The sequence below is a fragment of the Megalobrama amblycephala genome, linkage group LG21 (assembly GCF_018812025.1).
Source record: "Megalobrama amblycephala isolate DHTTF-2021 linkage group LG21, ASM1881202v1, whole genome shotgun sequence".
Lineage (NCBI taxonomy): Eukaryota > Metazoa > Chordata > Actinopteri > Cypriniformes > Xenocyprididae > Megalobrama > Megalobrama amblycephala.
In genome coordinates this window covers 6,634,845-6,651,090 of record NC_063064.1, presented here as the reverse complement: position 1 = coordinate 6,651,090, position 16,246 = coordinate 6,634,845, and the positions used below count along the sequence as shown (strand labels likewise).

The 16,246-nt window shown below is 43.5% G+C and overlaps 1 protein-coding gene across 2 annotated transcripts in view; it reads left to right on the top strand.

The window, feature by feature from the left end:
• Positions 1-465: 465 nt before the first annotated feature.
• The window catches only part of LOC125256687, a 34,532-nt gene continuing 18,751 nt past the window's right edge, over positions 466-16,246 (top strand). Inside the window, exon 1 of one of the 2 annotated variants that reach the window (XM_048172878.1) lies at positions 466-575. Coding sequence is in view for 1 of the 2 variants with exons in the window: in XM_048172877.1 (XP_048028834.1) it covers positions 14,371-14,392 (22 nt within the window). In the remaining variant the exon portion in view is untranslated. Of the gene's footprint in view, positions 576-14,034; positions 14,393-16,246 lie in introns of those variants that run through there. The other variant, XM_048172877.1, reaches the window with a different exon arrangement.

The following is a 16,246-nucleotide window of genomic DNA, read 5'->3' as shown; positions in this document are numbered from 1 at the left end:
AAAGTTATGAGAACGTTGCCCGTTAGCCAGGATGAGATGAGAACACATTTTTATAATTCTTTGGGTCAAGAAAGAGTCTGAGTTTGCGATGTATTCCCTCCTCCTTTGCTGCAAAACGTTTGTTCTCTCTGGATGTGCTTAAATCCACGGTAAGTATCCACTTCAATAAGCCAACAGAAAGCAGATTAATGCATTTTAAAATGTAAAAATGTATTCTTCATATAAATCCTAGGTCTTTAATCCTGCTCCAGGAGGCCCACTGAGTTTAGCTGACCAACCCTAAACAAATACACCTGACCAGCTAATCAAGGTCCCAATGCAAAGACCTGTGTGTACCACCAGACTGTGATATTTTTCCAGAAAGTCATGTGATGTTTTGGAAAGAGAGTTCAGAGAGTTCATATAACGTACATATTCTTTCTGATTGGCTGATATGCATCATGCGTAACACAAGTACACTTATTTAAGCACTCAATGTAGTGGCAAAATAATACAGCAAAATAATTGAATAAAACAAGACACATCTTTTATATGATATCCAGCAGAAAAACAGTTTGGACCATTGATTTACACAGGTTTGATTTTTTTTATATTTTACATTTATTTTAGCAATTTAGGGACATTTTAGCAATGTTAAGTCTACTGGAGTATGATTGGGAGCACTGTCAGGAGGCACTGTCCTTAAGACTTCATCTTAAGATTGTACATTTTACATCCTAGTCTGTACAATTTAATGTGCTAAGTTAGATGCCAGATACAATATATATATTTTTTTAGGCTTAATTTATGACTCTAGATAATCAGTTTTTTTTTTTTTTTTTTTTTTTTTTTAGAGATAGATATAGAGATCACGGTTCTCCCATGACTACCAAACTAAATAATAGGCCTAGGTTCTGACACAATGTTCTATTTAATGTTATAAATGTGTCTATTAAAATATGTATTCATTTAAATTCATTCATGATGCGAAAAAAAAAAAAAAAAGTTTAATGAAATTAATGAATGAAGACTTGTTTGGATTGGTTTTTGAAAGAATTTCATATTCGTCACCTACAGGCTGAACAGTACACGTTGTTTTAAAATATTACACGTTGCCAGTTCTGTGATCCATGTAAATTAGAATAATAAGACACTATATAGAGCTGTTACCAATCAATTGAAATCACTAACAACAAAATTCATCTTTAAACTGCAGAGGTGGAACAAAAGTTCTCAATTGGTACAATTACAAATGCACAAATAATGTTGAGATTAATGTTTTAAAAATAAAAAGTTTCTTATTGAACATTTGTAAAAAAAATCAGTATCACATTTGCAATTGTGCATATAGTTATGATAACAGCCCTCTTTCTTGTGATATTGCTTAATTATATCATATATTATGATATTAACATCAAGATCTTAAACAAGTACTTTTTTGCAATCGTATATGTAATTTTGTGCATATGAATTCATTTTGGTGACAATTTTGTTGATTTCTGACCTGGCGCAACAGGAACAAAATAAATGAAAGTAGAAACAAGTTATTGATTGCATTTGAAGTCATCAAATTTGTGACTCAAGTCCACACCCCCTGATAATAACTAACAAAACAGATGTGTGCAAGTGTAAGAGTGAACTCTGATGTGTAAATAAATACAATCAGATAGCTTTTATAAAGTTGTTCTAATGAGAAAACCTTCATGAATCAACAATGGTGGCAATTAAAAAGTTATGTTGCAAATGTTGCAGGAATAATTATGAGCTCAATTGTGTTACTAATTTATTTTATTATTCCTATTCTCTTTCATTTTTGCTGTGTTTGTGACTTTTGAGTAGCTTGTTTTTGTATGTTCATATTATCTTTTTTTTCTCACTGACTAAACAGTAAAAGACTCAGCACTGTGTTCAATAAGGTAAATCTAACTTAGAGATTAGGCTTTAAATGAGTTCATTGATTCAGGTCAAATGATGATTGTATTAACCCTTTCGCACGTAAGTTTCAAATATTCTGTCTGAATCCCAGCGTGAGTTTTTTAAGGCAACCGTTATTTAGAACGTATCACTTTATGGTTTCCATGGTGACGCGTCATTGCTTGTTACGTGACACACCGCAGCACTGTATGAATGATGATCTGCTTTCATTTAATTTTTCCTTTTTTTATTCAAAATATTCACAAATTTGTTAACTATAGCATGAAATATCTAATATTCTGATTGCCAAATATGTGCAAGTGGAGGTGTTTTGCTGTTTAAACACCTTTATAACGATCGCGTTAGTTGAGCCATATGAGCGATGGGCGCCGCCATGTTAGTTTGCACCGCACAGAGAATCGGATCTGTTGGATTTACAACCCGTGAATTTATCCACTTCTCCCGAAATACATGGAAGTAAGTGTGCCGGTGAACTGGGGAAGAATAGAGTAAGCTTTTAAGTTACTTTCACAATGTGTATCTGATATGAATTAAACGTGTTGTCAAGTTATAATGGAAAGGGTTGTTATTTCCGCTTCTATAGACATTATTGTGTATTTTACAAACTCTAAATATATTGTTTTGTTAGTACTCATGTGTATTTAAATGTCTGAAACCTGAAATGAACATTATTTGGTTGAAAACACTGCATTTATGTGATATATGAAAAGCGCTGCGCGTCCGTCTCTGGTTTAGCGCCAGTTAAAGCGCGCACGCACATTTGAATTTGGCAGTTGATCACGTAATGCACTGAACGTTCTAATCACACGGTGTGATCGTACGCTCCTGGGGCCAGCCAAGACTGATCACACCGGTGTGATCGTACGTGTTAAAGGGTTAAAACATAACCAACAACACCTGATCACACAACTAAAGTAAACACTGATCTCCATAATGGTAACTTAATTTTGCGATTTCCTCCTTTAATGATTCTGCTTGTTAAAATCAGATGTCTTCAACAATGGTAAGCCATCACTCAATTATTCACTTTGCCTGTGTTTCAATGTGCATACTATCCATCCTAAATAGTATGTCACATTAGTAATGTTCAATACTATTTAGGGTGGATAGTATGCACATTGGGGTGCAGGGTTGGTTCTTATTAACTTGAACATCACTTCAGTGTTAATTTTAACACTCTAAAGTGTGGACTCCCATTTCTTTGTCCCTGTTTAAAAGCCAATATAAACTGAACCCATTTAGGTAAAATAAAATAGGTACTGTATGCAAACTGAACTGAGCTGGATGGTGACATTACTGTTTACTCCAGTGCTAACATGCAGATAAATTAACTAAATTAATAACTATTGATTTTTACAACGGAATGATTCAATACTGAATTTAGTTAAGATGAATAATGAAACCATTTTCTATAAGAGCTGCTGTGCAGCCAAAATTATATACCAGTTATCACTGTAAAGCTGCTTTGACACAGTATGCATTGTAAAAAGCGCTATATAAAAAAAGGTGACTTGACTTGTTTCATTTTTAAGGTTGGAAACTCAGCTTTTTATTGCATCTATCCATTTCGATAAACTCCTAAAAAGTGCTGAGAAGTACCTCTAATCTGGAGTTTATCGCAAGTGAGCTCCATCTAGCTGCGAAAAAACAAACAAACACATATTCATATTTTTCAAAACTACTGATTTAACACTAGAACCGGCACGGGGTAAATTTTACCCATGGCTGTTTTTCAAATGTACATAACAGGTTTTCAATAAAACATTCAAGTCTTCCACTCATTGACTTTTACTAAAATTGTGTAATTTACAGTCCCTTGGTGTTAAAAATTGTTTAGATAAAACCAGATCAAAAAACAGGGCATTTATACCTATAAGCGCCGCGCGGGTCAAATTTACCCGCTATATAACGCCTGTATTTTCGCGCTGTCATTTTCGCGTCCCCTTATGTTTAAACATTGTACATTGCTAGGCAATGCCTTTCACTCACTGTATTAGCTGTCATCGGTTTCATAAATAACGTCAATGGAGTAAAAGTCGGCGATTTATGGATGCAGAAGAGGTAGAATCCCTAAATGCCATGATTGAATGAGAGTCTGATGAAATCAGTGACGCGTCCTGGGTCGGCTCAGCATCTGACGGCTCATCTGACAGCGATCCAGAGCCGCTGAGAAAAATTAGACTGAGTCTGTTCTTCAGGACAGGATTGCTAATAGTTACAGAGAGACAGCATCAATAAACTTTGGATATAAATAATTAAGGTGAAGCTGCGTGCTTGAATTTGTCATTGCATCATACATCCTATGCAGTGTGGTGAATTATTATTGTTCATTATTGTAACGAGGCGGCAGACTCAGAGAGATCCATTTGCAGCTTTATTACAAAATCGTGGTTGTACAGGCAGGGGTCAGTTAACAGTAACAGGGATGTATCAGGCAAGACAGAAACAGAGACAGTACCAGGCAGTAGATCAGGACAGGCGGCAAGCAATGCAAGAGTGGTCAGAGTCCAGGCAGAATAATCACAAGGCAGGCGGCAGGCAGAAAGTACAGAGTCAGAACAGTCCAGGGTCATACACAGGGTAATCCAAACACAGGGGTAAACGCTCAGAATTGTATGCATGTCAAAACAAGACTTCGCAAAGCATGAAGGGAACAGAGAGTCATTTATAGTCCATGGGATAGGCAGCAGGTGTGTGAGTGGGCGGTGTGTAATCAGTCCAGGTGAGTGGTGTGGGAAATGTAGTCCATGAAATGATCAGTACTCCGGTGATGGCGCCCTCCGGTGGCGATCGGAGGGAGCCACAGAGACCGTTTCGGTGACAATTATTGTCTATAGGCTATTTTAGTAATATAACGTCGCTGCCCGATGAAACTCACATATGTCCAAAACGGTTACTTTTCAGGAAGTGAAAAAGACACCGTATTTCAAAAGCAGTTGAATGTAGCGTTGTCATACTTGGTACGGCATCTTTACATGTAACCATATTCTTGCCAGTGTAATGATATAATCCACATTTGACCAAAATTGAGTTTAAATGGACATACGTGCATATTTTACAATAACGGTGGTCGATACGCGTTCTTCCGATCATTAATTAGAATGGCCAAGTCGCGTTTCATATTGACAGATGAATACGCTCAGTTTATTAAATAGCCTACGTCTTAGTTTATTAAATACGCTTAGTTTATTTAATATTAATTATAAATGTATTAAATGTCTCTTGCAAACTATGAAGGGACAATGAATCAATACACTGACATGGTAATGCTAGACAGATACTTTGTTTGCACAGTCCTACCGTAATTTTGTCACTCCTAGACGTACGTCTGGCGTCAGGGGGGAAACGTTTACCTCAATAAAGGAAAGTCATTGTCTCACCAAGCTATGTTTATTTGGCAATGTAACCTCACAGTGTTATTCGGCTATCCAGTGCTGAGCTTCGATGAAACTTCAGGAGACCGGCGAGATGCTTCCACAGGGCGGGAGATACGCGGCGTGATTGACAGCTTTGACACCAAATGGATATACGTGAAAATCAGATGACATGATTTCACAACTTTTCATTGGCCATTTAGATATGTGAAGCATACTGTATACGGAAATGAACCTGGACATTCAATCCGTCGAAAAATCTCAAAATCGGCAAAATGGACATACGTGGTTTACATCGGACAGCGACGATAAATAACATGGGTTATCTTAATATTGTTACAGTAGACGGAGGACAGACACAGGTATAAGGTAATACAGTCTTTATTTTGACCACAGGAGAGCAAGATGGATGAAACAGGTGAGAGAACTGGTAGAAGTTAGACTTGAACTGATAATACTTGGAATGGTAACTGTCCTTATCTTTGCAGGAGGTTTGACGTTGGAGACTGGAGATCGTTGGAGCACTTGGAAGCTGACAGGAACACACTCACGAGCAGACGAGGCACACGAAAAGAAACGACACAATGGAGACAGGTAGGTATGCGAGAAGGAGTCCTTGAGGTAAGCATAAGCATGTAGGGTATGCAAACGAGACCGGACGTGGAGTGCTGTGTGCGTGAGTGCTTTATAGTGCTGCTGATGAGGAGAGTGATGAGGTGCAGGTGGCGGTGATCAGTATTCTGGAGAAGGTGCGCACTGTGATTGGGTGACGTTGGAACCTGACGTGTCTGTGACAGTACCCCCCCTCCACGGCCCGCTCCAGAGGGCCGAGAACCCCGACGCCGTGGTGGTCGTCCTCTTCCCCGTGGTGCCGGTTTCTCAGGGTGACTGTCGTGGAAGGTTTGGAGTAAACTGGGATCTAAGATGTCGTCCCTTGGGACCCAGGAGCGTTCTTTGGGGCCATATCCTTCCCAATCCACCAAGTATTCAAGCTGACCACCACGACGCCGGGAGTTCAAGATCTCTCTAACCTCGTACACAGCTCCGTCCTCCAGGATGAGTGGAAGGGGGGGTTCGGCGGGAGCCACGTCAGGTCCTGTGGGAAGAACAGAGGGATGGTGAGCTTTGAGGAGTGACACATGGAAAGTGGGATGTATACGGTACCCTTGTGGAAGTCGGAGTTGATAGGTGACTGGGTTTACCTGCTTTACGATGGGAATGGGCCAATGAACCTGGGACTCAGCTTTCTGCAGGGCAGACGCAGTCTGATGTCACGGGTGGATAGCCAAACCATCTGACCAGGCTGGAAGACCGGGGTGTTGGAACATCGGAGGTCGGCTACCATCCTGCGTCTGCGCAGGGCTCGTTGCAGCTGGTGGTGTGCTGAGTCCCAGACCCTCTCGCTCTCTCGGAACCAGTAATCCACTGCCGGAATGTTGGAGGGTTCCCCATCCCAGGGGAACAGTGGGGGTTGGTAACCGAGTACGCATTGAAACGGTGTAAGCCCAGTGGTTGACTGTCGGAGAGAGTTTTGGGCATACTCGGCCCAACCCAGGAACTGGTTCCAAGAGTCCTGGTGGTCATGACAGAAGGAACGGAGGAAGCGGCCAATCTCCTGAACCTTCCTTTCCGTCTGCCCGTTCGACTGGGGGTGATATCCAGATGTTAGGCTGACGGCCACACCTAGGAGTGAATAGAAGGACTTCCATACACGGGATATGAATTGAGGCCCTCGGTCGGAGACGATATCCTCTGGAATTCCGAAGTATCTGAAGACTTGGTTGAAGAGTATTTCGGCGGTCTCCATAGCAGTAGGTAATCCAGGAAGTGGAATTAAACGACATGACTTTGAGAACCGGTCCACAACAGCTAGGATGGTGGTGTATCCGTCTGAGACAGGGAGATCAGATATGAAGTCCACTCCTAGGTGTGACCAGGGGCGATCTGGAACGGGCAGCGGAAGGAGTTTCCCAGCTGGCAGATGACGAGGAGACTTGGAGATGGCGCACTCCCTGCAGCCCTGCACGTACCTTCTGACGTCGGCTGCCATTCCTGGCCACCAGAAGCGTTCTTTCAGCAACGAGAGGGTCTCATTGGCCCCCAGGTGACCAGTGCCAAGTGACGTGTGGGCTGAGTGAATGGTGGCAGTGCGTCGTGCCCGTGGAAGGTAAAGCAAGCCTGGTGGGCAGCCCGGCGGAGGGTTAGTGGAGGCATTGGAGGAGAGTATGGTCTCTTCTGACCATGTTATGGGACTCACGATGAGGGAGCTAGGAATGATGGGTTCTGGCTCCTCCGTCTTTTCTTCTGGGGCATGCAGACGGGAGAGAGCATCCGCTTTCACATTCTTAGTACCAGGGCGGAAGGAGATAGTATAGTTAAAGCGGGAGAAAAACAAGGCCCAGCGAGCTTGTCTAGGGTTCAATCTTTTCGGAGAGCGAAGGTACTCCAAGTTCTTGTGGTCTGTTAATACTAGAAATGCGTGTTTGGCGCCCTCCAGCCAATGCCTCCACTCTTCTAAGGCAAGCTTGACCGCTAGAAGTTCCCTGTCTCCGATGGAATAGTTGACTTCCGCCGGGCTGAGCTTGCGGGAGAAGAAGGCGCATGGATGGAGTCTACTTGGGGTCCCCTGCTGCTGCGATAACACCGCTCCCACTCCTGTTGTAGATGCATCCACTTCTACAATGAACTGTTTTTCTGGATCAGGATGTACGAGTAAGGGAGCGGTGGTAAAGGCTTCTTTGAGCTGGTTGAAGGCGTTGGTGGCTGCCGGGGTCCAGGACAGAGACTTGGGCTGGTTGCGGAGTAAACTGGTGAGTGGATGGGCGATTGAACTGTAACCTTTGATGAATTGTCTGTAGAAGGTTGAGAAACCGAGGAAATGCTGGAGTTCTTTTATGGTGGTGGGTTCTGGCCAGTTGATGATGGATTCCACCTTCCTCTCGTCCATCCGGATGCCACTGTGGTCGATGTTGTATCCCAGGAATGAAACGGCAGGTTGATGGAAAGTACATTTTTCAGCCTTGAGGAACAGATGGTATTGACGAAGGCGGGTGAGGACCTCCGCAACGTGTTGGCGATGTTCGGCCTGGCTCCGGGAGTAGATGAGAATGTCGTCTATGTAGACCAGGACAAACCGATGGAGAAACTCCCGGAGCACCTCGTGAATGAAATCCTGGAATACGGAGGGGGCGTTGACTAGTCCATATGGCATAACCAAGTACTCGTAGTGGCCAGTAGGGGTGATGAAGGCGGTCTTCCACTCGTCCCCCTCACGTATCCGGATGAGGTTGTACGCGCTGCGGAGGTCCAACTTCGTGAACACAGTGGCACCACGGAGATGTTCTAGGGCAGCTGGGACGAGAGGAAGGGGGTAGCGGAACTTTACTGTTATCTTGTTGAGTGCACGGTAGTCAATACAGGGCCGCAAGCCTCCATCCTTTTTTGCCACAAAGAAGAAACTGGAAGCAGCAGGGGAAGTAGACGGCCTGATGTAACCTTGGGCGAGGGCTTCCTTGATGTAATCCTCCATGGCCTTCTCCTCCGGGATGGAAAGAGGGTAGATATTTCCCTTGGGCACTGGTTCACCCGGAAGCAGGTCGATGGCACAATCCCATGGCAGGTGTGGAGGCAGCTTGGAAGCCCGTTGAGGGCAAAATACGTCGCTGAAGGGGGCGTAACACTCAGGGATATCCACAGAACGTTGTTCAACAGGACTTTCGATGGACGTGGCGCAGAGAGAGAGATCAGGTGAGGAGATTGGTGGAACTGGCAGATCCGTCAAACAGTGCTTGAAGCAAGTGTCGCCCCACTTCAGGACTTCGCCCGTCTTCCAGGATATGGTCGGGTTATGCTGCTCCAACCAGGGACGCCCTAGAACCACGTCAGCGGTGGAGTCCTCCAGAACCAGCAGATGCGCCTCTTCTTTATGTAGAAGTCCAACTTGAATGTGACGCGCTTACGGCTCAGGGGTCGGCCGGTTATGAAGCAGATCTTGTAGATGGTCGGAGTCGGAGAGGTCTTGATACGGAGTTGACGACAGAGGCCACCAGAGATGAAGTTGCCGGCGGACCCTGAGTCGATGAGCGCGACCACTGTAAGAGAAACATTGGCGGCAGTAAGATTGACGGCAGCAGTGAGTGGTTTCATTTTACGAGTAGCAGGAATAATGGCACTCACCAGGGGTCGCGGCGGTCGTGTGGGGCATGCTGCAATCACATGCCCCGGTTCACCACAGTAAAGACATAGACGAAGGGTTAGGCGGCTATCGGCGCTCTTTATAGGATAGACGAGAGTTTTCTACATCCATGGGTTCTTGCGCTGGTTCTGGAGTGCTGACGGGTTCGGATCGGCAGAGTGGCACGGTGGAGAAGAACTGGTCCTGGTGCTCTTGGAGGCACGTCTGCATGCGAGTGGCGCAGCGGATGGAGAGCTGGATGAACTTTTCTAGGCCGATGTTGTCCTCGCATGCAGCGAGTTGCAGCCGCACCCGAGGTTCCAATCCTTGCCGGTAGTTCGTTATCAGGGCTTGTTCGTTCCATCCGCTGAGGGCTGCAAGCGTTCTGAATTGCAAAGCATAATCATAAATGGACATGGATCCTTGTCTCAAATTATAGAGTTTCTCACCAGCTGAAGAGTCTGTGATGGGTTTCCCGAATACCTCCCGGAAGTGGGAAATAAACGACGAATAGGATTGGGTTACTGCGCCCTGCTGGGACCAGATGGAATCGGCCCACTTCAATGCTTTGCCGCTGAGCTGAGAGATAATGAACGCTATTTTGGCTGTGTCACTCGGGTACAGGTGCGGCTGCATCTCCAGGACCAGTGTGCGTTGCAGCAGGAATCCGCTGCAATCCTCCGCCGATCCTGAGTAGGGCGCCGGTTTGGCCATGGGACTGGCGTACGGTGGCAGAGAAGGAGGTGTGTTGACGTGCTCTGTGGGGCTAGCTGGTGCTGGTGCAGGTGATAATGGAGGAACTGGAGATGGTGGCGGTGGATGGATGGTCAGCGTGCGCCGGAGCGCATCCACCAACTCCTGAAAGGGATAGGGTTGGCTCATCCTGGGTCAGCGGTGTTGGTCCGGTCTTCTGTTACAGTAGACGGAGGACAGACACAGGTATAAGGTAATACAGTCTTTATTTTGACCACAGGAGAGCAAGATGGATGAAACAGGTGAGAGAACTGGTAGAAGTTAGACTTGAACTGATAATACTTGGAATGGTAACTGTCCTTATCTTTGCAGGAGGTTTGATGTTGGAGACTGGAGATCGTTGGAGCACTTGGAAGCTGACAGGAACAGGAACTCACGAGGCAGACGAGGCACACGAAGGGAAACGACACAATGGAGACAGGTAGGTATGCGAGAAGGAGTCCTTGAGGTAAGCATAAGCATGTAGGGTATGCAAACGAGACCGGACGTGGAGTGCTGTGTGCGTGAGTGGTTTATAGTGCTGCTGATGAGGAGAGTGATGAGGTGCAGGTGGCGGTGATCAGTATTCTGGAGAAGGTGCGCGCTGTGATTGGGTGACGTTGGAACCTGACGTGTTTGTGACAAATATATGATTAATTATAATATTACACCACCCAAATATGTATTTACTTCCTTCTAATTATCGTTGTCAGTGCAGACTTGTTTAGCTTGACCGTTATGAAAAGTGATTAGTGTAGCCTGCATAAAAAAAGCTTTGAACATAAAACAACAGGACAAAAATATAGTTGATGACAAAACATAATCATTTCATGACTCTAGACACTTCTTTGGGAAGACAGTGACATAATACAGTGAAATAATGTTATTTAGCTATATAAAAACGGGTCTAATGTGCGTGGGTAAAATTTACCCGCATGGCAGTTTTAGGTATACAGCGACTCCCGGCGGTTCTAGTGTTAATAAACATAAAATATGAACCTAAGTAATGCTGAGCTATTTGTTGATAAATAGTGTAGTGATTTTTACTTTGTCCATCCAAGGACGTGAAGTAAAATAGGGATTGGTACTCACGTCACCGTTGACGTTGTGATTTTGGATCACACGTCTCTTAAGGTGTGGTTATGAGTACATCAGATGACCACTTCCCCCCCTTTCCCTAGTTCAGGGCACCAGTCAAGGTCTTTTACCTTGGCAGTATGAGAACACTCCCAACAGGGGCTTTCATTAATTTAGAATTAATGTAAAGTGGTCAGTTGATTTATCTAAAGGATTGGTGAGATTGCTAACTTCTAGAGCCTCTTCTGTGTTGTCAGCACAAGGAAGACACAAGTGTAATAACATACATTTTATTAACAAAAAGATAAACAAGAATAGCTAACACAACTATTGAATGAATACCATGAATGATAAAGGAATAAAGTGCATAAGATGCATGTGTTGTCATATGTGATGTTAAAATAAATATGCGTTGGCTCCTTTAAGAACAGCTGCAACTTGATGATGTCATCAATGTTAGACCAGCCTCAGTCTGCTAGATGAGGTAGATAGCTATTCCTTATTGTGGTAGCATCCCAAGCCATCTTCTACATGTCTCGTCTTTTAGGAGTCACCGTTGGTATGTAAATTTATGTCAAGTTATAGTTTAACAATATTTGTTTGCATTTTGTGTTTAGTACAAGATTTTATTTGATTTGTCATACTGATGTGTTCCACTGTTGTTCCATATATTCCCATTATACTGGCAATGCATGCTAAATTCCATTTTTTTGTAAAATATTCATACGTTTATGTCTCATGTTATATTTTCTAGTTTTACCCTACTCCCAGTTAACCATTAAAGAAGTAAACTGGTTATCTGCTTCAGCGTGGTGATTGGTAGAGGAGTTATCTGTCTGTCAACGTATGCAAGGCGCATTGGGGTGGCACAACAGTAAAACAACGACTTCCTTGCGGACAGATCTACAGCAGCGAAGGTCAGAGTGTCCCTTATGGTGTGAATAAGTCAAAGAATTAAACGACTTGAATGTAGGCTTCCTCGGCATCATGGAAAATCCAAATCTGCCAACCCACAGCACCCTAGTGACTTGGTCTAATCAGTCAACATCCTCTAAACAATCAAAGACCTCAAGTCTTAGCCCTGCCATTGCTTTAGCTCTCACCGAAGCTGAAGAAGCCAAAGCTAAGGTTAAATATGCAGAGAAGGAAATGCAGATAAAGATGCAAATGGCGCGTTTGGATGCAGAGAGGGCATGTTTAGAAGCACAATTGTGACCAGTCACGGAAAGTAGGGACACAAGTCGGTTCTGGGGCATTTTGAGTTATTCACAGATTCTGAAAGTGTAGTCTCCAAGCTTTCCAACGATGTGTAACACATGGAAATCTGATAATATTTGGAGAAGTTGTAGCCATTTGAAAGTAGGCACTTAAGAAAGCTCTATAGGGAGAAAAACGCCTCTAAAGTTGCAGTTCTCGCCTGTTCTCACCTGCTGGGAGTGACAATAGGGCTCATTTACATCTCATTTAGATAAGCCATACCCCCTGTAAAGCTCCCCCCTGTTAATGTGGGGACACATTTCAAGTGAGAGCAAGGTTACATCGTGTTACCTTGTAAAATACACTGTTACAGTTTTCATGTGTCAAACACAACTGTGCAAAAAGCTTTTTTTTTTTTTTGCATTTATTTTTGGCCATATGACAGAGGTCTGATTCTATTTGTCATATTTCTGTTCTGCATAAAACTAAAGAATATTCGGTACATCCTATACTGTATTCTAAAATGATCTGATATTAACTTTTTCATGGATTTTATTGAAAAGAGCTTAGGCTCATGTAACCAGTCATTTCACAGTGTGTCTGTGAAACTCTGAGGTACCGTAGTAGTTTTGTGCGCGCGTGAACATCATGGCAACGTACAACACAAAGTAACTCACGTGGTAAACACTTAACATAATGCGTAAATGCAAGTAACTAACGTAAATCAAGCATAGTCCACGAAGTGTTGGTGAAATAACACATTATTGGACCGGAGAGAATAATATGGAATTTCTTCCAGAAAACTTCTTGCACAAAATAAATTCAAGCACTGTAGGATCTGTATCAATGTATGTTTATTTTCAAAAACTTTCCAGGGCATGAGTATGAATCCAAGTATGTACCAAAAGTAACACTTTTACTTGGTAATAGCAGCATAAGACAAAGGTCTTTGTGACACAGTCCAATGATATTACATTCGCGGTCTCTTCTGTGTTGTTACCCTTGGCGCTGGGCATGTGATGTATCTTGCCTCATCAGCACAGAATGGCCTAATTTTTTCATACAGATAGGTCTGCCTGTCAATGTTCAGTCCAGGTGGGGCCAGGACAGAAAGACCGTCGTTAGAGGGCAGATCTGCTCCGTCGCGCAGTAGCTGATATTCGACAGGTTGTGCATCACAGTGAGTTTTTTGAAAGCACCACACCTGGTCTCTTGGCATCAAAGCTGTGACAGAATAAGCACATACGACAATTTAAACATGGCAAAGTATTTTCTCATAAAATACTGTCATGTGTATGTTGTTACTATGTTATATTGTATGTACACAATGTGAAAGTTTCAATATAAGTACCTGAAGTGCTGATAACTCTTGATCTGTGGGAGTCTATGGAAGTGGTGAGTCAGATGCTGCTGCCAGTCGAAGGTCTGGACTAAAACTTTGCCCTCTGCCGTTCCAACAAGCTGTGGATATTGAGGTGACTCACAGGAGAGCTGTTTTCCACAACCTGATGACAAAAAAGAGAAGCGAGGGAAAAAAAAATTTCAGTTAAATGTTTCATTGAAGCAGACCAGAAAACAGCACTGAAGTCATTAAAGCAAAGTAAAGTTAAAGTACCTCAGCGATGTCTGCCAAAGTGTTGACTCTTGTCTTCATGTAGGCTTGCTTGATGAGTCCAAAGCCACAGTCAGGGGAAAACTTGGTGTGGCCAGCAATAAGGAAGTGGATTTCAATTTTATCGTGAAGCTTGTGTCCAACCCGCCAGGCAAGGTACCAGAGCATGAAGTTGTTCTTGTTCTGCCCACTACAGTTGTCACAATGAAGATCCACCTCTGTTTCTCCAACTCCAAAGTTGCCGAAGAAATGATGCATGTAGCTGATGACTTCATTGCTTCCCTTAGTAGATGACATGCCTTCATCAATCAGGTAATCCACCTGTTTCTGCAGCCCTTCACAGGGAACACCAAATAGGCCACATTTCCGTGGGGTCAGGAAGTACATTGGTCCTGGCTGGAGAGGGTTTGAGGGAAAGTGTAACTGTTGGAGACAGAGGGAGAGAGGGAACTTGGATTAGATTAAATAAAATTTGTGTATATTCATAACTGTCTAATAAAGATAAAATTACTATATTGATGCTATTCTGCATTTATCATTTATCTGCATTTATCAGGCTGCTTATTCTCATGCACCAAATCGCCCTTTAAGGGACATTAATAAAGTAAAGTAAATGTGTGTGAAGTATTACCTGCTGAGCAAAATCAAAACTGAAATGCATCCTAATCTTCTTGCTTGCTGGTAGGGATGGTCCAAAAGACAGGTTAGAGCCAGAGCAAATCTTTCTGCAGGCAGCAGTCATGTCGTTGTACACAGCCCTCTCTTTCTGCACAAGGGAAAGATGATCTTGTTGCTTCTTTACTGCTTCAGACTTTCTGTCATCTGGGAGGTTTGCACTTCGTATCAGCTGCTCATTATTGCTTTGGCACTGCCAGCAGAGATCTGTGCGTGGCCGGCAACTTTTTGATGTGTGGGAGAAGTCGGTCCCACAGTGCTTTGAAGCTGGTTTACAAACTGCACGCTCACCTGAAAAACAGATATGGCTTATGGTTAATTGTATTGTAATTGCTAATAGTGCTTCGCATTATTTCACATTATAAGCACTCAATTCTAAATCAATGTTTACACATACCAAGCTCCTTAGCAGACTTCACGTAGAGACGCCACGCTGAGGCCTTGGACACATGAGTTGGCAGCAACTTCACATGCCAATCCTTATGCCCAGGCTGTCGGCCAAGCAGCATGATGGCATTGTCTTCTGCATAGTTTTTTATGAAGTCCACAACTCTGTTGATATCCTCAGGCCTGATGAACCTGGCTGGCGGACGTGGCAGTGAGTGCTTCTTCCTCAAACGTGGTCTTGCGCCATTCTCCTCATAGTGTTTGACTATATCAGCCAGGGTGTCTTTGCCAATGCTGAAAAAAGGAGAAAAAACAAGGAAAAAATGTTTAACATCATGCTAACAGGCATCTTGTCACCTATATCAGAATGCATTGTACAAATTATAGGTCAAATTATTGAGTCAAAGGATTAAAAAAAAATCCTGTACATTAAACTCTTCATAAATACTTTTACTTTTGACTTATAACGCACATTTTACGGCTACGGATACTTTTACTTTTACTTAAGTAGGAATTTAATCTGATACATTTACCATTACGTTAGAAAATCCTTGTTAAGAATGTAGCACTTCCTCCACCACTAGCTAAAATGATTAGCATCACATTCAATTCAAGAATGCTAACTGGCAGGTTTACGTGGGCTAAGTCATTCACACCAGTCAATTCAAGCAATTGAAGCATTATTCAAATTAATAGCAGATGCTAACTGTAACGAGGTTAGTAGATGTGGGAAGAAGGAGGCGGGAACCGGCGAACATTCAACAAACTTTAATATAAAATAAACAAAGAACAAAACGAAAGTAATGCCGGCAGACCCTCGCGGACGTCTGCCGGCCACACAAACATAACATAAAGTCCAGGCCTGGTCCTCTTTCGTCCTTCACTGTAGTCGCTCCTCCTTTTATGCCTCCGGAGCTCCTCCGTGAGAGACTCGCGCCGTTCCCTCACGGCTCTCGCCCGCCCTGCTCGTCACATACTCCCACGACTGCGCTTACTCCCCCCCGGGGCCTGTCTCGGCGGCCGCAGCACCTGGGGTTAAGGACAGATGAGACGAGAGAAAGGAGACGGAAGCAAGGGAAGCGACAGGACGAGAGAGGGGAGAGA